Source organism: Lethenteron reissneri, chromosome 51 (assembly GCF_015708825.2).
Source record: "Lethenteron reissneri isolate LAM-NWPU_2019-01 chromosome 51, ASM1570882v1, whole genome shotgun sequence".
In the NCBI taxonomy this organism is placed as follows: Eukaryota; Metazoa; Chordata; class Hyperoartia; order Petromyzontiformes; family Petromyzontidae; genus Lethenteron; species Lethenteron reissneri.
In genome coordinates this window covers 5,214,280-5,238,159 of record NC_083829.1, presented here as the reverse complement: position 1 = coordinate 5,238,159, position 23,880 = coordinate 5,214,280, and the positions used below count along the sequence as shown (strand labels likewise).

General features: G+C 46.3%; 1 protein-coding gene and 2 non-coding genes across 5 annotated transcripts in view; 2 read left to right on the top strand and 1 right to left on the bottom strand.

The window, feature by feature from the left end:
- Nucleotides 1-20,213, bottom strand: part of ATP5F1C (ATP synthase F1 subunit gamma) — a 375,672-nt gene extending 355,459 nt beyond the window's left edge. The window contains exons 1-9 of one of the 3 annotated variants that reach the window (XM_061572791.1): nucleotides 20,071-20,213; nucleotides 16,892-16,926; nucleotides 16,016-16,147; nucleotides 15,158-15,362; nucleotides 14,256-14,399; nucleotides 13,973-14,037; nucleotides 12,406-12,561; nucleotides 11,844-11,940; nucleotides 10,559-10,588 (exon numbers count right to left, since the gene is read on the bottom strand). In XM_061572791.1, the coding sequence (XP_061428775.1) occupies nucleotides 10,582-10,588; nucleotides 11,844-11,940; nucleotides 12,406-12,561; nucleotides 13,973-14,037; nucleotides 14,256-14,399; nucleotides 15,158-15,362; nucleotides 16,016-16,147; nucleotides 16,892-16,926; nucleotides 20,071-20,111 (882 nt within the window). In that variant the 5' untranslated portion in view covers nucleotides 20,112-20,213 and the 3' untranslated portion in view covers nucleotides 10,559-10,581. Of the gene's footprint in view, nucleotides 1-4,597; nucleotides 4,893-10,558; nucleotides 10,589-11,839; nucleotides 11,941-12,405; nucleotides 12,562-13,972; nucleotides 14,038-14,255; nucleotides 14,400-15,157; nucleotides 15,363-16,015; nucleotides 16,148-16,891; nucleotides 16,927-20,070 lie in introns of those variants that run through there. The other 2 variants (XM_061572792.1, XM_061572793.1) reach the window with 2 other exon arrangements.
- A 1,451-nt stretch (nucleotides 20,214-21,664) lies between these two features.
- LOC133355673 (U4 spliceosomal RNA) lies at nucleotides 21,665-21,805 on the top strand. The gene has a single exon (XR_009756730.1). It is a non-coding gene; the product is annotated as a U4 spliceosomal RNA (small nuclear RNA).
- Nucleotides 21,806-22,904: 1,099 nt separating this feature from the next.
- On the top strand, nucleotides 22,905-23,045 carry LOC133355719 (U4 spliceosomal RNA). The gene has a single exon (XR_009756775.1). It is a non-coding gene; the product is annotated as a U4 spliceosomal RNA (small nuclear RNA).
- Nucleotides 23,046-23,880: the final 835 nt, after the last annotated feature.

The following is a 23,880-nucleotide window of genomic DNA, read 5'->3' as shown; positions in this document are numbered from 1 at the left end:
TGCCCTCTGGGGTTCACCCAGACTCTCACGTCCTCAACTACCCTCTGTCACCAGAACCATGCCCCCTAGGGCCCCCTTCCATGCCATACCTACTCTGGTGTCAGAGAGAGGCTCTAACATGCACAGTTCCACTCTTCTGTCAGTAGCTGGCGCTAACGCCGTAGTGACCCAATATACGTCACTACACATACACAACATGCGTACACTATTCATGCCTATTCATGACAACAACCAGCGACCCCAAGACTGTGCCAGGCTAGGTAGGCGCACCATGAGGCCGTCACGTGAAGTGTCGAAAGCTCGCTGGTGACAGGTCACGGGGCAGACCCAGGTGCCATGGGTTGACCGACTGAGATGACTGGCAAATGTACCAGCTGTGCCCCCGACTGTGCCAACTCGCTGTGTATGGCTCCATATGTTATTGTGAGCGTCGCTCCTCTGCCCTCCGTTGTTTCTGGAGGGGCGACTGCCTCCAACTGCCCAGTAGCAGCGTCCTTCACGAGCCTCCTCCACAGAGGCCGATCTTGATGACACCGCTGGTAACGTTTATCGGAAAGTCCAATCATCTCCACGTTCTTCCGTGCCCGTCTAGCCCCCTCGATCCGGCCAAACAGAAGCTGCTTGGGCATGCCGTGGCCGGGCATGTGGGGCTACGTGACCCAGGCAACGCAGCCTCGCCTACCGAAAGAGCTCACTGATGGGACTGTGTCCAGATCTTTCAAGGATCAGTGAGCTCCTCACAGAATCCAGTCTGGTGAGACCCAGGATGGCGTGTGCTTTCGATTTACCAGTTACCGGTTATCAACGGTACTTTATACCCACACACTTCATAATATATACCCTCCATACAATTGTAGTGTGCTAATTCACAGACACTAGTAGTAGGTAGTCTCTTTTATTCCGGTCTTCACAGCCTTAGGGGATAACCACACACCGGGTCAGGACAGCCACCACGCTGCCAGACCCACAGCTTGAAGAGGGCGAAGATCACGATGATGACGGCATGACGAGTTTCACTGCAGATCGCAGCAGCCCCGACCGTGAGTGGGAGCTCGCCTTTTATCCTGCCCAGCGTGGCCAGGCTCCACCCTCGGCCACGCCCCCCTCTGGATCCCCCAGGTGGCTCCGTGCCTTGCCCACAGGTCAACTGGTAGAACGGGCATTAATTCTAGATTTGAAGCTTTCGTGACTGCAAGTATTCATATTCTTAGGTTTTTGTCGGTACAGTCACGTAGGTAAAAAAATAAAATTAAAATTATTAAAAGTAATAATAGAAATAAAATAATAATACATTTTATTTCTATTATTACTTTTATTTATTTTTTATTATTATTAATTTTAATTTTTTACCTACATTACTTTACCAAAAAAACCTAAGAATATGGTAGAACGGGCTGTTACCCCTCATTCTATTGTCTACCAATCTCCCAGCGGCACGTGCTCCAGTGACTCATTCAATGTCACTACACAACGACTATTCATGCAGCACACATTATGCATATGCGATTGTAATAAAACACCTACAGATACTGTTAACAGTGTACACAATACACAAACGCACTTTAAAATAGCATGCATCCACAGCAGCAGCCATTTGCCACTTAGTGGCGGTGACACTCGTTGTACCAGGCTAGGTGCATGTTGAAGTGTGGAAGGCTCGCTGCTGCTGGCAGGAGGCCACGGAGCACTGCGGGCCTGTGACATGATGTTATAGAGGCGCACTAAATAAAAAAAATATTAAAACACACAAATATTTAACTTGCATAGTAAAGTAATTGTATTTTTTTCATTTGCTACACAGCCAGATAATACGACAAATCGCTAACTTAAAACACCCAGCCGTTCATAAAAGTTGAAGGCGGTATAGTACTATAGCGATAGAGCAAGTGCAGAATCACTGAACCGGAATTTATAGCTTGAAAGCATTTAGCACGGGGCCCGTAGCATATGCTACTTGTGCTACTGGGATAATCCGGCACTGGACAGACCCAGGTGCTATGGGGTTGACTGAGATGACTGGCAGATGCCGAAAATAACACTGGTAGGAACCTCCTGGTTCCACCAGCCCACAGGGGATTATTGTGTCTGTCCGTCGTGCATCCAAAAATGGGAGGGGTGGGGCTAGGTGGAGAGGGGAGGGTGGGGAGGGGCTGGGTGGGGAGGGTGGGGCTGGGTGGGGAGGGGCTGGTCACCCCGTGGTGCCCTTATAAAACTCAACGTTTAACCTACTCACGCCGGCTTGTGCCCGCCCTCACAGTCGGCCAAATATACACCACGCCGCCGTTGACCCTGGCCATTGACCGAGCAACCCAACGTTCCTACCAGCTCCCTCCGCAGGAATGTGTTGCCAGCACCATGCCCGACCGCCTTTGTATCTCCAGTGTTTACATACCTCACCAGGAACTCGCTTAAGGCTAAGTCAACCTACGGGAGAACCAGCGCCGGCTCAGGTATTCGTCACCGATGTTGGCTGAGTGGGAATCAAACTCAGGTCACCGGGTTCGCAGCGCAGTGTGCTCGCCACCACACTTCCACTCCCCCGCCCAGTAAAACAACTCAGTGCACAGCACCATATACACAAATTGAGTAAAAATGATGCACTCATCTCAATGCTCACAAGGCTGATTGATGATGGTGATGGCACGCAACCAACACAGCTCTGTACGGCGCATGAGAAATGCAAACCGGAAAGATTTCATTAGAGAACAGCGCCCTCTAGCGATTTTTTTTGTTAAAATAAAACACTTCGTATTCATAACTAGTTGAAAAAGCCTGTCTTCGCCAGGCACACGTTTTCAATGTATAATAATTAACCTGATTGTTTTTTACAATTTGTATCTACGATCAGACACTAACTACTACTAACAATTGTCTTTTTTTATAATAAAAAAATTACTCAAAATTATTAACTTAATACTCTAGGCGGAGAAGCTCCTATCTTGTACGCTTTGCAAATTATTCAGATTTGATCATAAAATGCGTATTTTTTCGTTCAAACCCGCTTGAATCCGAAAAATGTAAAAAAAAATAAAAACGATAGAACAATGGTTTTCGCTTTAATTGTATTTGCTCTTTAACACTCTATCAAACGAAAAACCCGCAATCTTATATTTTGAACGGTTTCTGACGCACAAACATGTTGATGGGGCACTTAAATCGAGATTTTGGGGCCTTAAAATGAAAAATCTCGGATTTTCAAATAGTTCCTGTTGTCTGTGTCCCAAAAGCTATCTTGTCGGGGAAGTACCCTAGAGGTTATTGAGACTAACAGATTAAAGTCTTCATTTATACAGATAAATTACGCACATTTCCATCCGTATATTAAAGTTGGGGGTCCGTCTTATAATCCTTCAGCGGTTTGTCCACGCTTGTGTATGCGAGCGTGTCCGTGTGTGTGCGAGTGTGTCTACTGCTGCAGCAGCAGCGTATCCAAGCAGCTTGTTTAGCCGGATAGAGGGAAGAGGCTAAACGGGCACAACACGGGCAGAAGAGATGGAGCTGATGCGGTATGGGAGGATGTGGAGCCAAGTGGACTTGCCAGAGACTGCTACCAGCGGTGTCAAGATCGGCCTCTGTGGAGGAGGCTCGTGAAGGACGCCGCTGGGCAGTTGGAGGCAGTCGCCCACCAGCAACAACAGAGGGCGGAGGAGCGACGCTCACAACAACGTGTGGCGCGCCGTGCGGATAAAATACAGCAATTTTTTGTGGTTTCACGCTTCAACACACCGGTGGGCTTAAGCAGTGAACTATTTGTCTTTTATCAACGTGACACTTGTTTGCCGATTGGCCGTGTCGGGTGGTGGAGGGTTACGACACATTTATAAATAACGCGATCTAACCCAAAAACGTTGATTTATGAATATTGGTCGCGAAAGCCTACGTGTCAAACAATACAGCAAGTTGGCACGGTAGGGGGCAGCACAGCTGGTGCATCTGCCAGTAATCTCAAGTCATGCCACGATTCCCTGGATCAACCCGGGGACCTCCTGTCAGCGAACCTTTGAAACTTCACGTGGTCTCAGAGTGCACTTGGCCTGGCACAGGCACCGTGAACAGAGGCGGCTGTTGTCGTGCGCAGGTCTGTGTAACGTTGACACCGGGAAACAGTTTACGGTACATCTTTCTTTTCGAAGGGCTTTAAAATCCAAGAGACGGTGTCCGATTTTAGCATTAAAACAAGTTGTGCGCCCATCGGAGTTTCCGGGCAAGCCAGAGGCTTGGCATTGCCACAACCCTGGGTTCAATCAGATGATTCTCAGTCGCACAACCCGTGACTGGAATGGGTCTCTCAAGTGCAGCGAGTGGATGGACTTCAGCGTGGTCACGATCGATTTGCAGACTTGCACAGGGGGAACAACTTCACGTAGAAAACCAGACTCGTGTAAAGTGCCATCAAGATTTGAAGCTTTCGTGACTGCAAGGATTCATACTCTTAGGTTTTTTCGGTAAAGTCACGTAGGTAAGTGCTGATAGTAGCAGCACCGATTATGGCTGGCACGGCACACAGAGTGGTATTAAGCTTTGGGGGAAAAGTAAAAACGCATAAGTGTGTGTGAACACAACATAATTGTATTAAAGCCATACCATCCAAAAGGTGAACATTTCATGAGGGCAATAGTTTTTTATTTGTTGCAGTACAGAACCACACGTTTGACCCAACGACACGCTCTAGTGCTGCCAATGTGTTTATTATCAGGACACACACCGCTATTGCATGGGTGTTGGCCACGTAAGTCAACAATCAATACGGTGGTGGTTGTTGTTGTGGGTGTGTGCAAAATTAAGTCAACAACAACAACAACACGATGGTTCCTCCGCAGGCTCTGCACGACACCCAGGATGCAGCGATTCCAACTTCTCCAGGCGCCATCCGGCGGGGGGAGAAGTGTTATCTGCAAGCACACGCACGGAACAGAGCCGTATCAAGGCACCAACCCCACAGCTGGGACCAGGGTTGCGATTTCCGCATGGAAAATGCGGAAGGAGGGTTCAAATTTTCCCGCATTTTTGCTAAAGTCAACCGCAAACGGTGGAAAGACTACTCCTATGACCGCGCGCTTTTAACAACACGTTAATGCGTTCTATTGAAAAGGATACATACAAGGCCCAGCATCACGTAGGGCTTTGAGTTACTGATTGGAATGAATATATGATTTCCGCATTTCCGCACAAGAACCACATACTTTATTCAAATGCGGAGCCGTGATTACGAGCACATGTACATGATGTATCCTTTCCAATAGAACGCATTAACGTGTTGTTAAAAGCGCGCGGTCATAGGAGTAGTCTTTCCACCGTTTGCGGTTGACTTTAGCAAAAATGCGGGAAAACTTGAACCCTCCTTCCGCATTTTCCATGCGGAAATCGCAACCCTGGCTGGGACGATCACTCAATTACGATAAACTTAACTTTTAACCGACTTTTTTTCTCGTCATTGAGATTGACTATTTGTGCCATTGTTTGACCATACTTCACCGGTGCGGATCGGTGCATGTTAACGAGGGCAGGAAACGAAGACGCGGGAACAGAGGTACGGTGCAACGGATTTTGCTACACTGCCCCAATCTGGGCCACAAGTTCCACGAGCTGACGATGTGCACGTTTAAAGTTTATTTACATTTATATTTATGGATGGACTTCCTTAGCTTTCCTATACTGTGTACTCCTCTTGTTCTTCGTATTGTTTGCTGTTGTTGTAATTGTCCAACGCGCCCCCCACTGGACAATTGTAGAGAAACAATAACTTCACAGCCGATTAGATTCTTCCAGTCCAAATCAAGATTCGGGTTCTGACCCCACCCCACGTGGGCCCAGGCTAATGCCTGGTGGTAGCCCACGCACGGCGTTATACAGGCCAAGAACCCTGCTTAGCTTCTGGGATCTGATGCAACTGGGGGGGGGGGGTGATTTTAGCCATAAAGGATATCCAATTATTCTGATGATAAATGAGTCTACGATTCATCAAAGACAGTCTCACGATAGGGCTGGTCAGTTGGGATGTTGGCGATTGTGTACGTGTGTACAGTGGTAAAGTCACGTATAAAGATAAAATAATAAATTAAATACTAGCATACGACGTTTCGATTGCAACACAAGCAATCATCATCAGGTATAAATGAAATAGAAACACAAATATAGTATACTCAGAAATGGAATGCAATACAACAAAGAGTCGGATAATAGATTTGTGTTTCTATTTCATTTATACCCGATGATGATTGCTTGTGTTGCAATCGAAACGTCGTATGCTAGTATTTAATTTATTATTTTATCTTTATACGTGACTTTACCGAAAGAACCAAAGAGTAATTCCTGCAGTCACGAAAGCTCCAAATTAAGATTGTACAGTGGTACCTCGGTATACGTCGTTAATTCGTTCCAGAAGGTAGGACTTGTACCGAACATGACGTAGACCAAACGAATTTTTAAATCCTTTATATTAAGTTCACTTGCTTGCTTGCGCGCTTACTACTTATTACAAAAATGGATAAATAAATTAAAATAAATGCATAAATAAATTAAAATAAATTGAAATAAAAATAAAATTAAACATCACTTGACCCTCATGGTCTTATAGGAAACTTCCTGCCAGGCTTTGTGTATCAGAGTTACCCAGTGCACAATATTAAAATGCTCTTTCCAGAACTCTCTGAAAATTCACAGAGTTCTAGCAAGAGTTGTGCACTGAACAAGATCTACCGTACAGGCAGACTGAGGAGCGGCGCTTTGTCTCAGTCGTGAGCGGGGTCTACGCGGGTACGCGGTGACTCATCCCGACCCATACAAGTTCTAGCAAGCGCGTCGTATCCCAAGCAAGACGTCGCATCCCAAGCAAGACGTCGTATCCCAAGCAAGACGTCGTATCCCAAGCAAGACGTCGTATCCCAAGACATCGTATCCCAAGCAAGACGTCGTATCCCAAGCAAGACGTCGTATCCCAAGCAAGACGTCGTATCCCAAGCAAGACGTCGTATCCCAAGCAAGACGTCGCATCCCAAGCAAGATGTCGCATCCCAAGCAAGATGTCGCATCCCAAGCAAGACGTCGTATCCCAAGCAAGACGTCGTATCCCAAGACATCGTATCCCAAGCAAGACGTCGTATCCCAAGCAAGACGTCGTATCCCAAGCAAGACGTCGTATCCCAAGCAAGACGTCGCATCCCAAGACATCGTATCCCAAGCAAGACGTCGTATCCCAAGCAAGACGTCGTATCCCAAGACATCGTATCCCAAGCAAGACGTCGTATCCCAAGCAAGACATCGCATCCCAAGCAAGACGTCGTATCCCAAGACACTTTTTCTCTCGTCAAAACACGACGTATACCAAATTCGACGTACTCCAAAACGGTCGTATACCGAGGTACGACTGCATGTTGAACTTCTTTCGCACCGTACGTGAACAAGCGTGCTAATCGGAGGTGCAGAAGGAAGGACAACAAACTAGAGACAAAAAGCAGTGATTGTGAAATGTCTGCGATTGTTTGGGTGCAGGAATACATTATTAAAATAACAAACTAAATAACTACAAACAAGGCAACTTCATTCCAAACTACATAACTGCGCATATATATCCAAAGCATGCAGTTAATTACTTAAAATGTTTGAACTCACTATGAGACAGACTGCCAAGAAATGTACTATTACAATATTTTTATTTACAGTAAAACCTTGGATTGCGAGTAACTTGGTCTGCGAGTGTTTTGCAAGACGAGCAATTTTTTAAATAAATATTAATTTGAATTCTTAGGTTTTTTCGGTAAAGTCATGTAGGTAAAACATCAAAATTAATAAAAATAAAATAAAATAAAGATCACGACGTTTCGGAGGCAACACAAGTCTCCGTCATCAGGTGGGACCGTCACAGCCAGATTAGCTGCATCAAGTGAGGCAAGGATTCAAGATGTAATCCCTTAAAAGCGAGTTGAGGGGGGAGGAGGGGGGGGGGGAGCTCATCAGAATGTGGTAGCCAATGAATGGAACGTATCGGGAGGGAGGGGGGGGGGGCTGGGCCAAAAGGGTGGGCCAAATATTAATTTGATAAACGAGCGAGGTCTTGCAATACGAGCAGTACGTGTATACGCTTTGTCTGCCGAGCATCACGTGATCACAACTGATATACGAGTCCTTTGATATACGAGTGCTTTGGATTACAAACACGTTCCCCGAACGAATTATGCTCGCAATCCAAGGTTTTACTGTATTTGTAATTATGAAAAAAAAAGAACAGGGTTTGCCATTTCTGGCAAACTATACCAGTGTTAAGATTTTTAAACACCAAATCGACACCAATTACAAGTTATCAAGCCTGCATTGACCACACACGCTTGTGGTAATGCATGCAAAGAAATGTTTTGACTATTACAATGTTAACACCTGTATTATAACCTATTCTTTTTTTTCATCATTTTGAAACCGGCAAAAAAAAGTCCCTTAAAAATATTGCAAATTTCGTCCAAAACAAAAACAAAGATCCCCCGTATAGCCTGAACAGACTAGTGGGCGTGTGCTGTTAGCGAGCTCATATGAAGGCCGGCACGGCACACGAGGAGGTGGGGGGTGGCCACCACCACCACCACGCCAGGCCGCCTTTCTCCCCGAGTACCGATTGTTTATACACTGCCCCAGGTACTCATTTCAGGCAGAGTCGGCCTAGGGGAGGCCCATGACCGATTGAGATAATCGTCACTGGTGTTGGCCGTGAGCGGGAATCGAACTCGCAGCGACGGGTTCGGAGCCCAGCGCACTAACCACTGCGCCACCCCAAAAAGACAAAGATCCCCCGTATAGCCTTAACAGACTGTAGGGGCAAGTGCTGTTAGCGAGCACCTATGAAGGCCGGAACGGTACACGAGGGGGTGGGTGGCCAGCACTACGCCCGACCGCCTTTGTCTCCCTAGCGGCGATGTTTACATACCGCACCAGGTACTCATTTGAGGCCGAGTCGACCTAGGGGAGGCCCAGGACCGGTTCAAATAAGCGTCACTGGTGTTTGCCGTGAGCGGGAATCGAACCCAGGTCGCCAGGTTCGTAGTGCAGCGCGCTAACCGCTACACTGCCCCTCCCCATGCGCCACCCCAAACAGACACACAAGCGTGCGCGTACACCGGCAGTGTGAATGGTTAACCTTGAAATTAAATTCTCTTTTAAACTTGTAGTTTGGGGGGGGGGGCGGGGAGGGTGAAGACCTAGACCTCGGTCGTCTGTTTTTAATTGTTGCTCATTAAAGTAACCGGGGAGTCCTTGCCGACACGTTTGCGACCACGCGGGCAAACGGAGTCCCTGACGCTCGGACGAGTGAACAGCAGCCAATGAACGAGCAGGAAATTAGAATTAAAAACCAGCGCGCTTAAATCTAGATTTGAAGCTTTCGTGACTGCAGGAATCCATACTCTTTGGTTCTTTCGGTAAAGTCACGGAGGTAGAAAATACAATTGATCACGACGTTTCGATCACAACACAAGTGGAACTGCTGGATTATATTTTTTTATCCACCTGAGGATGACCGCTTGTGTTGCGATCGAAACGTCGTGATTTATTTAATTTTCTACCTACGTGACTTTACCGAAAGAACCAAAGAGTATAAGCGCAGTTGAGTTAATACGCAAATCCGTACGAATCCGCTCACGTACATATTGAGATGTGTTGGCCGACATACATTTTATCAGAAGTTTTGGGTTAGATCGCGTGCGTATAAATGTGTCGTAACCCTCCACTATGCAACACAGCCAGTAAGGTTGTCACGTAAACAAAACCCGCCAGTTATTTACTACTTCAGCCCACCGGTGTGTTGGAGAGTAAATCCACAACGTTACAATTTGAGTAGTACGACATTTCGCTGGTAATTACATCCAGCATCATCGGGCGATTTGCCAGAATACGACACATTTATACTTACGCGATCTAACCCAATTTTCCACACCGTCTTAACCCTTTCCCATTCAGATGACGTGTGGCGTGATATAAGTTGTTTTTCTTCGGGTTCCGTTTCGATAGAAAATCAAAAGTAACTTTATCGGTGCCGAGGCTCCCACTAGACCAGGGGTCGGCAACCAAAACAACAAGAAGAGCCATTTCTTTCCAATTCGGTACAAAATTCAGTATTTCAAGAGCCGCAATGCATCTGAGTACATACTGTACATACGTACATATCGTCAAGAAGCAGCCCGTAAAGAGCCGCATGCGGCTCCGGAGCCGTAAGTTGCCGACCCCTGGACTAGACCATGCGAGAGGGCGTGTGGCACAGTTTTGGCGCCAGCCATCGTAGAGAGTGCTGCGTTCGCGTCGCTACGGTTCTGTGGTGAGCACAATGCCTTTGAAAACCACGGCGCTACTACGCCTAAGTAACATTAACCCAGAGCCGCTTGCACGTTTCCGAGATTCAGTGGTGGACGTGACACCCACCCCCCCCCCGCAACTTGCAGACATCATCCGAACGGTAAAGGGTTAAATGACCGTATCTCTAGAGCGGCGTTTCACGCGACGCTTTTCTGCAGCGCGCCGCCTATCGCTCCGAGGGTTTGGTGAAAACTGACAGTGCGACATCAAACGTAAAAGGCCCCTTTATCGATGGCCTCTCAACTTCTATGTGCTGATTAGATTGGAAGAAAAAAGCCACGTGTTACGCATGCAAGAGGCGACAATAAGAGACATGCATTGATTCGGATATGAGAAAACACGAGATATGCAACGTAATGTAACAGTACTTGAGTTTTGTGTGCAGCGTCGCCGTTCATTCAAATTCCGTTTCTCGCAATCGCCGAGGAATGCGGCGGCGGCGGCAGCAGCCAGGTGGTGAGTCGGCGCTACCGACAATTGGCCAAGATCTGTTGCCCTCTATGTCAACATGTTTTCAGCCAATTACCAAGTGTTTATATGTGTGGGAGAAAACACGGAGCACTCGGAGGGGGCAAAACCCATGCCATGCTGTCAAAAGCGTGTTAAATGAAGTTAACAAACAAGAATTGGAGACGCGTGCGTAGACGTGTTTGGATATTCACGAGGATTCCGATTAAAAATTATTGTCCAAGAGATGGGCCAATACAAACGAGGCATTACAAATGAGAGAGTACAAACGAGACGGATCGTACTGATAACTCGACACTCACGGGGGCACACGAAGGACGGGCGGTACAATTGGAAACAGAATTCACGGGACACGCAAACACACAAACAAGGCAGGCAGAACACACAAGACATTGCAAGCGAGACAGATAATTACACGAGTCGGTACACAAACTGGTCGACATGACAGGGGTTTGGAAAGTACGAATGAGAAACGCACATTGCAGAGCACACAGGGAAGACAGTACAAAGGAAACTAATTATGTAAATGATACGTAAGAAACACAAAAGAACAGGTGAGAAACACAACGTGAAATGGGACCCATTACAAATGAGTAAACTTAAAAGAGACGGACAAATATAAGTGACAATTATCACTGAGAAAAGTCCAACAATAAGAGGTACAATGCCCAATGCGCACAGCGTATATGGGCCGGGCAGTACTAACCATACAAAGACAAAGATCTCCCGTATAGCCTTAATAGACTGGTGGGGCAAGTGCTGTTGGCGAGCACCTATGAAGGCCACTACAGCCCGGCCACCTTTGTCTCCCCAGTGGCGATGTTTATACACCGCACCAGGTACTCATTTGAAGCCAAATAAACCTAGGGGAGGCCCAGGACCAGTTCAGATATTCGTCACTGGTGTCAACCGTGAGCGGGAATCAAACCAGGGTCGCCGGGTTCGTAGTGCAGTGCGCTATCCGCTACGCTGCTACTCCCCACGCAAACAAAGAAGACAGAGAGCTGCAAGACAAGCCAATGCCGCTGGGTGTGGCTTACAGGGCGGCAGCGCCAGAGATGATCTCGATGAGCTCCTTGGTGATGACAGCCTGGCGCGTGCGGTTGAACGTCAGAGTCAGCTTGTCGATCATCTCCGCTGTGGACGGGCGACAGGAAACAACCGCGACCGCGGTTAACTCACAGACACGGTTGCACCACAACTGCCGGTTATATCACAACCACGGTTAAAGAGCCACGGTGAAATCACAACCGCCGGTTACTCTACAACTGCGCTTAATCCACAACCGTGGTTATACCACAATCGCAGTTAAACCACAACAGCCGGTTATACCACAACCGCTGTTATACCACAACCGCTATTATACCACAACCGCTGTTAGACCACGACCGCTGTTAGACCACAACCGCTGTTATACCATAACCGCTTTTATACCACAACCGATGTTATACCACAACTGCAGTTACACTAAAACCACGATTAACCCACCACAACGCCGGGGGGGACATACAGAGACATGTGGTTGGAACACGAAGACGTGGGGGGGGGGGTTCAAGGAGACACAGGAGGAGGACACGGAAACGCGAAGGGGACACTACTCACAGGCGTTGTTGCTGGCGCTGTCCATGGCGGACATGCGGGAGCTCTGCTCGCTGCAGGCCGACTCCTTCATGGTGTAGTAGACGAGGTTTACGAGCGCAAACTCCTGGTAGTTGCGCAACACGTCCGCGTCGATGTCATCGTAGATGGTCATGCTCTCTGCGGTGCGACAGCGTCGTTTTGGCGGTCGGCGGGTGAAGGAACTGGCGGAGAAACGATTTAAAACGGGGACGATAAACGCAAACGCATGGATCACGGAAGGCCTTTTCAACGCGCACTTGACCTCGGCAGTGTTTAACATATAATGTCACGATGCCCGATCCACAAATACGAAGGAGACATCACGGTGATGATACACTCCACGACTCCTGACGCGGTTATTTGTGCTCGACCACCCGAATGTGAAATTGTAGTTGTTGCTCTGTATCTACATCAGCATTCATATGAAATCACAGAATTAGCGATAACGATGTTATGTTTCAAGCTGCGCAAGGCGGTGGCATCACGTGACGCTTCACGTGTGGCATCGGGAAGTGTGATAATGGCATCAAGGAGAAATCTTTTTCGGGTTGTTTTTTTGCGACAAGTTTTGGACACTAACCCCTTTAAATCGATTTCAGAGGTTTTTTTTCCTAGGGGCGAGTCCCCAATAGCTACACAAACTTTACCTAAAGTTTTGTTCAAATTGCATCATCTTTACCAGAGTCTTGCTGGACAAACGTATAAATATAAATACAGATGTGCCAGCCGCTTAGTGCACGGCTGATAATTCACTATGTAACAGGATTGTTGTTCCTGGGTAGTAAGTGTTATTTTCTAATTGCTTATGCCTCAAAAATATAAAAAATGGCTATTATTCCCCACAAACTTTGCTTTTGTGATCAGGACTTTACGTGACACAAATACACACCACGTTTTCTCATTGAAAATAGGTAAATTTCAAAATATCACTGTCCTGGTCACAAAAGCAAAATTCATTTCCTGTACTTTTGAGGCATAAGCAATTAGGAAATAACACTTACTACCCAGGAGCAAAAAATATATATTTTTATATATTTGTATATATTTTTATATTTTGTTTTGTTACACTGTGTATAATGATACCCTGTATTTAGCCAGCAAAGTCACACCAAGACTACCGCGCTGGCATGCATCCCAATTAGAGGTCGTGCGATGAGTTGATCAAGTCGATTAATAAACGAAAAATTGATATCCTAACATCTTTGTCTTCAATCACCAGGCCACCTTGGAAGACGGTGGCCCGCACCCACAACTTGCCTCTCGAAGGCGGGAAACCACCCGACAAGCCATGGCCAGCGTGACGCGACCAACTATGCCGATGGCTGTCAATGAAGCCCGGCCCATCACCTCCCGTCCAGCGGCACACAGGTTGAGGAAAGGTGAGAATTTCGTTTCTGCGACTCTTTTCATGCAGATCGGTCGAGTAATTGAACCGATCATCGGTAGAGGAATCGACTCCTCTAATCGTTGGGAGAACCCGGCTGTCACAAATGCGCACCAATTCCACCACCACCAGCATCGAGCTCCTATGAACCTCCTGACCTCTTACCAGAGTTGGAAATGGTCTCCAGAGAATAGATGGGCTTATTCTCGGTCTTGTACGACACCACTGACCTAAAAAGAAGTAAACAAACACAGCGCCACATTACGCACAGCGTACACGCGGACGCCAGCGTTAGAGCTGCCACACGGCAGAAAGACCCCAGTGTTACCCCCGAAGCAAAGAAGTTTCACACTCGGGGGAGGGGGGGGGATGTTGAGAAGAATGAAATTCGTGCAACGCAGATTGCGGTGTGTCTACGCTCGATGTTATCTCCCCTTCCGGCGCTCACCGGAAGCGGTTGAAGAACAGGGTCCCCTGGTCGAACTCGAAGCCGCAGTCGAGCAGCTCCTTGGCGATGAAGCTGGCGTCGGCGAAAGAGGGCGGCTTCTTTCCCACCTCGCGGAAAGTCATGTACAGGTGCTTGCCGTGGGTCCTGCACGGACAATGGGCACGTACACGCGGGCGTACAGGTGTTGATACTCGTCCAAAGAAATACCGAGGATGTTTATACACACGCGCATACTAGATGTGTGTTCATGAGCATCGGCTCATCAATCGGAATATAATAGAAAATTAGCCCTGGACAAAAGTTTATCTGAACGGATTTTTTTCTGTTATACGAAGGACACGGAAAGTATGACGTCAAGGGACACGTCACTCTTATTACATCGCTTCCGCCAAACGTGACTGTCACTTGGCATTTGGGCGATGCTAGTGGTGTGTTTGCGCTTCCAATTACTACATCATGCTCATGACCCAAAAAATCCCCCAAAAATATGCAAGTCCTAAAAAAAATCCCAAGATTTTCAATCGTAACATCATCACTAACACATACACACGTACAGATGTTGATATACTACACATCTGCAGAGTTGTTGTGACACACTTAAATATAAATGTCTTTGTCTGATGACATGACACCGGTAGCATAACTAGAATATAACCGAGCAAATATTATGAAAATGCCAAGAAAACCAAAAGCATCTTAATTGACCCGTGGAAATTTTTTTACGCATATTTGTAAACCATGCTGCTACTCTCGTTCACAAAATGCGTCGGTGAGAGAGAAATAGACTGAGATCCGGCAACCCCCGTGATACGCGTGAAATAGCGGATCCACCCGTTCATCAACTTTGCAGAAAAACGATGACAAACGCCGCATTCACCACAAAAATAAGCCAAATAAAACACCTCTGCAGGATGCCGCGCACTTTGTCGCCAATCGACACCACCATGACGTCTTTGCCCTTGGAGGTGAGGTCACCGATCTGGAGCTTGATGGCCTTGGAGATGTTGGAGTGGATGGCCCCACAGAGGCCACGGTCCGACGACATGGCCACGATCACGTGTTTGGGTTTCTCCTCCGGCGCTTTGATATCCGCCTTCTCGTACAGGGCTGTGCAAGTCGCGCAACGGCGTCAAACAAATTCAGCCGGTGCAGAAACGCGCGGAAGCCAGTCTCTTCCATCACCCGGTACGCATGAACGTAACCACTTCGCGTCCTGCGTTGACGTCCTTTATGATGGGTGCCCCAAACAACGAACTAAGTCCGGTAATGGGGTAATCAGTCCGGTCAATATTCGCTTTTTCCCCTTAACGGGTACAGTTATTACACTACACGTGTTTTTTTTATAGGTCAAAATAGGACGAATAAAAGTTGGAAAATTAGTTGTACAATACATTTACAGTACTTTGGTCTTTAAAAATATTTTACAGTACAGTATCGTAGACGTAACAACACGACAAGGGTGAACAGTTATTGCTTGACGCATGGAGAGTTTCAACAGAACGGGGTTGCTATGGTGTTACAATACTGTACTGTATTATTAATGTAGAGGTATTATTACGGTTTGATTATTTTACTATGAAAAGCATTACAATATTTTATAATTATCATTACTAAATTATCTATAGTTTGGGTGCTGTAGGGTGTGGATTTAGTGCTCAAAGTACATCATTTATCCATTAACGGAGGATTCACTGTACATACGTACGTGTTTGTGTGTGGGTGTGTGGGTGTGTGGGTGTGTGATTCTGCTACTCACTCACCAAGTGCACCCTGGCCGTACGCACGTGCCGGCTTAAGTTCCCGCTCTGCACGAGCATACTTTGCGGCAGACACCATCTTCATGGACTTGGTGATCTTCTGTATGTTCTTGATGGACTTCAGGCGAAGGGAGACTGGGTAACAAGCGGGGGGGGGGGGGGGTGCATGAGTAACAACGCACATGCAATCAGTCATCTCCTTATCCATCTTCTTTCACTACTAGCATGGCAACTGTTCATGAGCTTCATACATTTTTTTTACAAAAGCGCAACCCACGTGTGGAACAATATAATTGAAATTGCCTGATGTTCATCTCGATATTGACTCCATCTTAATGTGCCACTTGGTTTCAAAGCCATTTATTTTCTTAAAGTATATTTTACATGTATGCAAAATGTTTTAACTATAAATGGCCACAAATGCAGAAATAATTTACGTTCGGTTAACTTCAGTTTATTTTGCTTAACCACGTGTGACCAAGGGACCAGAATTTAACGCGTGGGCTTTCACGAACATTATTATTATTATTTTTGGTCAGATCGCATGAATGCAATCGTGTCAAAAAACCAACACAGCCAATTATAGTAAAGGCTGCCACGTGAACAAAACGTGTCAATGAGTAACCACTTCGGCACACCGGTGTGTGTGGCTTTTCTCTCTGCCACACCGTCGTGCGGTGACATTCATCCAACAGCGGCTAGAGCATGACCGATGATAATAACATAGCGTGGGAAGACCTTCATCCAGCAGTGGCCAAACCATGGCCGATGGTAACAGTAACAAATGGCATGGGGAATTCCTCAGTGGCTGGAGCAGGACTGCTGCCGAGGCCAATGACGACGACAAAGTCAATGTATGACGTGCAAAGCTGTACTTACTGTCCTTCAGGGTAGCCATGCTCCTGACTTGGCCACTGCAACGAGCGCACACAAACACGCATCTTTACTCGCACGGCTTTATGCAGACACCGCACGTAATTTGCAATCGTATTGCACTGCATTGGACAATGCAATTACTGGAAAGTGTCTACATGCGACCACGTAACAAGACGCTGGACAGAACCGGCGGGCATTTGTTTTTTATTTCGGAGTGGGAAATATTGACGTCTTCAGCTTGGATTTGAATCGAGCAAAATTCCTGATCAAAGTAACTATGAACACCCCAACCCCAGATTGCATTACCAATAACCCCCTGAAGGACACAAATATCCCCCATGTAGCATTAACAGACTGTAGGGGCAAGTGCTGTTAGCGCGCACCTATGAAGGCCGGAACGACACACGAGGGGGCGGGTGGCCAGCACCACACCCGACCGCCTTTGTCTCCCCAGTGGCGATGTTTACACACCGCACCGGGTACTCACTTGAGGCCGAGTCGACCTAGGGGAGGCCCAGTACCGCTTCAGATAATGAATCGTCACCGGTGTTGGCCGTGAGCGGGTATCGAAACCCGGGTGGCCGGGTTCTTAGCGCAGCTCAGCGCTAAGCGCTACACTACCGCTCCCCACCACTGAAGGACACACGAACAGACCCCTGACATTGCTCAATAAATCCGACAGCCTGCAGGGGTCGGCAACCTCGCACTCATGAGCCGCGTGCGGCTCTTCAAAGACTGCGGGCTTCGTCATCGTGATTGTAATTAAGGAGCACACCGCCGCCTCGTATTCGCCGCACAATGCATTGCGGGCTCTTGAAATATTGCGGGGGGTTTAGTTGTTGTTGTTGGGTGTTGTTGTGCGTTTGACCGAATTCGAACAAAAACATGTCTCATCTTCATCATTAGACCTCATTTGCCAGTACCAAAATATAATAATAGGGTTTTTCCCCTTTTTAAAATCCTTTATATTAAGTTCGCGTGCTTGCTTGCTTGCTTAGGACCGTGCAAATCTTTCGGTCGTTTTTTAACCCACTTCCCGTGATCCAATCGAGCTGACATTTTCCACACAGACTCGTTGTGTCAGACAATTATTGTTCGTGAAAAAAAATTCCCAAAATGTTACACTTTTTAGGCAAAAAAAATGTATTTTACATATATTCAAATAGAACGCATTCATAGCTTTGGCTGAACATCACAGTGCAAGAGCCCAGAGCGTAACCCCTCCACAGGCCGTGGCGGAGTAGCGCAGTTGGTAGCGCCCTCGCTTCCCATGCCAAAGGTCGCGGGATCGATCCCCGCGTCCTCCACATGCGAATATATTTTTAAATCCTTTATATTAAGTTCGCTTGCTTGCTTAGGACCGTGCAAATCTTTCGCTCGTTTTTTAACCCACTTCCCGTGATCCAATCGAGCTGACATGTTCCACACAGACTCGTTGTGTGTGACAATTCATTTTCGTGAAATTTTTTTTCCAAAATTTTACACTGTTTAGGGAAAACTAATTAAATATTTAATTACCAATTGCTTAATACTGGCAGACAATCATCTGACCCATATATTGCAGCCATCTCAAGCCAGAGGACGAGAGAACTCTAGCCGCCACGCATATAAAGGATTTAGAGTGAAAAACTTTGTTTTTACGGGTTTACTTGTTTAATAGTATTATTATACCTCCTTTGCCAGTACCAACATATAATAATAGGGGTGTTCCCTTTTAAATTATTATTATATTTTGGTACTGGCAAAGGAGGTCTAATGATGTAGATGCTCACCCCGAGCCCTCGTTACTTTGATAGTGCATTGTCTTTGAGCTGCACGCCTTTTGGCGTCCTCTGGTCTAGCACCAATTGGGTCGAGGCTCAAAAGAAAGTCGTCTCTGGTGTGGACCAATCAGCTTCAAGGACAATGCGTGTATTATCAGAGTGTGAGTTTTTTGTTTGCATTTTGACGGCAAGTATTGTGGTTAATGCAGTAACATGAATCCTTGTAAAAAGGTTTCAGTTTTGTTGCCAGAAAAAAAGGCATAACCCCTATTATTATGTCTCATGTTATTATTTCGGTTTCTGATCACGTCCCCTCCACTGAGGCAATGGCAACTGAATAATCACCGGGGGTCATTAAGCCGTGTCAGCCACCCCACGTCAGATTCCCCGGCCAACTAACATCGAGTGGCGTGTGACATCTATACATATTCTTAGGCTTTTTCGGTAAAGTCACGTAGGCAAACATCAAAATTAATTAAAAATAAAATAAAGATCACGACGTTTCGGAGGCAACGTCGTGATCTTTATTTTATTTTTATAAATTTTGATGTTTTACCTACGTGACTTTACCGACAAAAAGATCACGACGTTGCCTCCGAAACGTCGTGATCTTTATTTAATTTGTATTAATTTTGATGTTTTGCCTACGTGACTTTACCGAAAAAGCCTAAGAATATGAATCCTTGCAGTCACGAAAGCTTCAAATCTAGACATCTGTACAGCGTCCTGACCGGGGCCCAGATCTCTGACCCCCCTTCCCACCTTCACTTCACCGCACTGACCAGCGCGGTGAAGTATGTTCGAACGACCCCATGACTGACACGACGAGGTGGTGAGGGGGGGGGGGGAGCGTCTTCATCCAGCAGTGGATTGAGAATGATTCGCTATAGTTTGTAGATCCCGGCAAGTTGAGTGCCTTATCACCACTAAGCTCAAGTCCCCTTCACGTAAGGGCAAAGTCAAAGTAACCTCAACGCTTGAATCAACCCAACCGCACGCAAAGTGTGACAATTGCAAACAAGTGCTGCTGCCGGACAACAATGTAACCGTAGCTCGATTGTTTAAATGTTAATACGGATTAAACGTTCCCCTAATTAGTACAAATTGTTAAACGTGTCCCGAAGCGCTCTTTAGATTTACAACCACGCTTAAGCAACCTCGGACTCGTGCCTCGCTTGCTATTGGTCCAATCCGCATCACGTGTGTCAAACGCACCAACCCGCTGCGAGCATCCGCCCATCGCGTCTACCAAATCTGAACGGCGGCTCGCGGCCTACCCGCGAAGGCTTTAGTGCTTAAACCGGTGGCAAAGCGCTCCGCAACTTTAAAAACAAACAAAAACACCCCACGAACGACGGGCCGAAGCTCGCTCTTCGCCCGGTGCGCGACGCCGATCTAAACACCGCCGGAGACTCTCACCATTGCGGCTGGAAGACGTGCAGCGAGACGCGGGAGAACATCTTTGCTCAGGCAATGAAGGTCAACTCACGAGCCGACGACCAAGAACACCCTCAGCCCCTCCCCCCTCCCCACTGACGCCTGAGAGAGGCCGCGTCTGATTGGCGGAGAGCGCCTCGTAATTTAATTTATGCGAAATAATCACCACGATCCTCTGCCAGGGGGAAATGGGCTTATTTCATTGGTTGAGAGCGAGATAATTTATGAGCCAGGGCAATGGGCTTATTTCATTGGTTGAGAGCTGGATAATTTATGAGCCAAAGGCAATGGGTTTATTTCATTGGTTGAGAGCTGAATAATTTATTAGCCAAAGGCAATGGGCTTATTTCATTGGTTGAGAGCGAGATAATTTATGAACCAAAGGCAATGGGCTTATTTCATTGGTTGAGAGCTGGATAATTTATGAGCCAAAGGCAATGGGTTTATTTCATTGGTTGAGAGCTGAATAATTTATTAGCCAAAGGCAATGGCCTTATTTCATTGGTTGAGAGCGAGATAATTTATGAACCAAAGGCAATGGGCTTATTTCATTGGTTGAGAGCTGGATAATTTATGAGCCAAAGGCAATGGGTTTATTTCATTGGTTGAGAGCTGAATAATTTATTAGCCAAAGGCAATGGGCTTATTTCATTGGTTGAGAGCTGGATAATTTATGAGCCAAAGGCAATGGGCTTATTTCATTGGTTGAGAGCTGGATAATTTATGAGCCAAAGGCAATGGGCTTCTTTCATTGGTTGAGAGCTGAATAATTTATTAGCCAAAGGCAATGGGCTTATTTCATTGGTTGAGAGCTGGATAATTTATGAGCCAAAGGCAATGTGCTTCTTTCATTGGTTGAGAGCTGAATAATTTATTAGCCAAAGGCAATGGGTTTATTTCATTGGTTGAGAGCTGAATAATTTATGCGTCAAAGGCAATGTGCTTCTTTCATTGGTTGAGAGCTGAATAATTTATGAGCCAAAGGCAATGGACTTCTTTCATTGGTTGAGAGCGGGATAATTTATGAGCCAGGGCAATGGGCTTATTTCATTGGTTGAGAGCGGGATAATTTATGAGCCAAAGGCAATGGGCTTATTTCATTGGTTGAGAGCGAGATAATTTATGAGCGCAAGGCAATGGGCTTATTATTTGCGATTTAACAGGATATAATACATACGCGGTATATATAAAGTCAAACGCTCACACTACACGCTACAATTGGTTTAAAATAGAGTTTCCGTATACTGTACGTGGACCACTTAAATATATATATATAGGCGGACACCACTTCGAAGTCACGTGTTGTATACCGATGACGTCACCAAGCCCCAGCCATCACCTCCCGTCCAGCGGCACACGCCGGAAGAAATACCCCAAATGTAAACATTTCTCATCATCCAAATAGTCGAGGAACTAACGTTCCTTGAAATATTGAGTCATATAGTAACATCTTTTTGTGATATGTAAGCAAATTAAATGTTTTTTGTGGATGTGTTTATATTAGTATTTGCATGATCCCATGGCGTTGAGGTAGGGCCGCGTGACTTAAGAGGGAACGGGTCGACCTCAACAAACCAACTTTGCGCAGTGGCAGTATCGTAGCCAATGAGGTTTATCCAAGGCGCGATTATTGCTAATTGAAAACTTTTCCCAATACCCCGCCACGCTGACTTGAAACACAGTCGGCGTCGGCAATTTTTGCAAGCTCTTTCGGGAGCGTTGGGTTGTTTAATGAAGTGTAGAATTTGTTTGAGGTGTGAAGGTAGCAGAACCAATACCTGCCGAGATTGCAATAAGTTTGCACTGGACTGGCAAGATGGAGGTCGCAGACCCAATTTCTCAAACTGCTTTGCACCCAATAAAATTAACTAGTCAGCCCCATGGATGCATCCCCGGCACGACGGTTATGTTTTTCTCTGTCCCACGTGTTTGATTGCAAACTTTTAAACTTGATTTTTTCCATGCTTTTATTCCATGAAATCAACAGCAAAGTTCAACATTCTGTAAGCTATGCCCCTTTCTCCGTATACCCTGCCCCTTCGTAATCAATAATGACCAGGCCCAGTTGTTTTTGCTTCTTCCACCCCCGCGCCTTTCCTTTTAGGCCCGCCAATTCTCATTTAGGCCACGCCCACTGATGTCTAGCCCCGGCCCTCCCCCTCGCACACGGGGTGGGGGCTGTGAGAAGGGGGGCAGTGCGCGCGTGTCGCAGTAGGACCAGAATGCCTCTTAGAGTAGCCAGAAAACAACAGATTGATTATCCCGTTGTCAACCAATAAGGTGACGGTATTTTTAATTATTGGAAAATTTACCGTTAGATTTTAAGCATTAGAAACAGTGTCACTGACTTATTCCATTTGTTATTCAGCCTACAACCAACAGTATAAGGGAACAGCCGATTTCTGAATAATTAAAACCTAAATAATATTTTGATTTTCAACCAATAAAATCCGCGACATCACAAAGCCTCGCGTAAAGTATCGCACTCTTAACTTTATTTGCACTTTAACAGGACACCACTTCGAAGTCTCGTGTTGTATACCGATGACGTCCCCACGCGCCAGCCATCACCTCCCGTCCAGCAGCACACGCGGGAAGAGGCACGGACAATGTTAACATATCTCCTCATCCAATTAATCGATTAATTGACTCTCGGTTTGATTAAATCCTTAAATATTTTAGTAAAATCCATATTGTATTATATTAGCAAATCAAATGTTTTTTAGTGGATGTGTTTACTTTAGCATTTGAATGACCCCATGGGGTTGAGGCAGAGCCGCGTGACTTAAGAGGGAACGGGCCGGCCTCAACAAAGCAGCTTTGCGCAGTGGCAGTATCGTAGCCAATGAGGTTTATCCGAGGCGCGATTATTGCTAATTGAAAACTTTTCCCAATACCCCGCCACGCTGACTTGAAACACAGTCGGCGTCGGCAATTTTTGCAAGCTCTTTCGGGAGCTTTGGGTTGTTTAATGAAGTGTAGAATTGTTTTATGTCCCACGTGTATGATTCCATTCCATGAAATCAACAGCAAATTTCGAGTTAAAGCTTTCGTGACCGCAGAGATTCATCGTCTTGGTTCTTTCGGTAGTCACGTAGAAGGGAAATAATAAAATAAAACATAATAAAATAATTATCACGACGACGACTGCTTGCGTTGTGGCCGAAACGTCGTGAGAATTATTTTATTATGTTTTTATTATTATTGTATATCCCTTCCACGTGACTTTACCGAAAGAACCAAGAAGTTCAATATCTGTAAGCTCTGCCCCTTTCTCCTTCGGGGCCGTCCATAAATGACGTCACACGATTTTGGACCTCCCCCCCCCCGTCACACGGCGTCACAGAAAGTCAGACCCCCCCTCAAATAGGACGTCACAAAGCTCTCCCCCCCCCCCCCCAAAATAACATGCTTCAAATCGCTTTAAACTATTGTCATTGTAGTGCGTATTTAATGTGCCGCATCACTCTGATGCTGTAGGAGAAAACACGTATTAAAAGTCTATTTAATTAAGTAGAACGTGTTGTCTTAATTTATTTAAAGTTCCGCATTTTGATGTGACGTCACATTTCTCAAACACCCCCCCCCCCCTCGTCACACATCGTCACGAATGTCTGCCCCCCCCCCCCCCAGGTGCGTGACGTCATTTATGGATGGCCCCTTACTACCAAAAGTATTAGGGAACAGCCGATTTCTGAATAATTAAAACGTAAATATTATTTTGCTTTTCAACCAAAAATATCCCCGGTATCACAAAGCCTCGCATAAATGATCGCACTCTTCACTTTATTT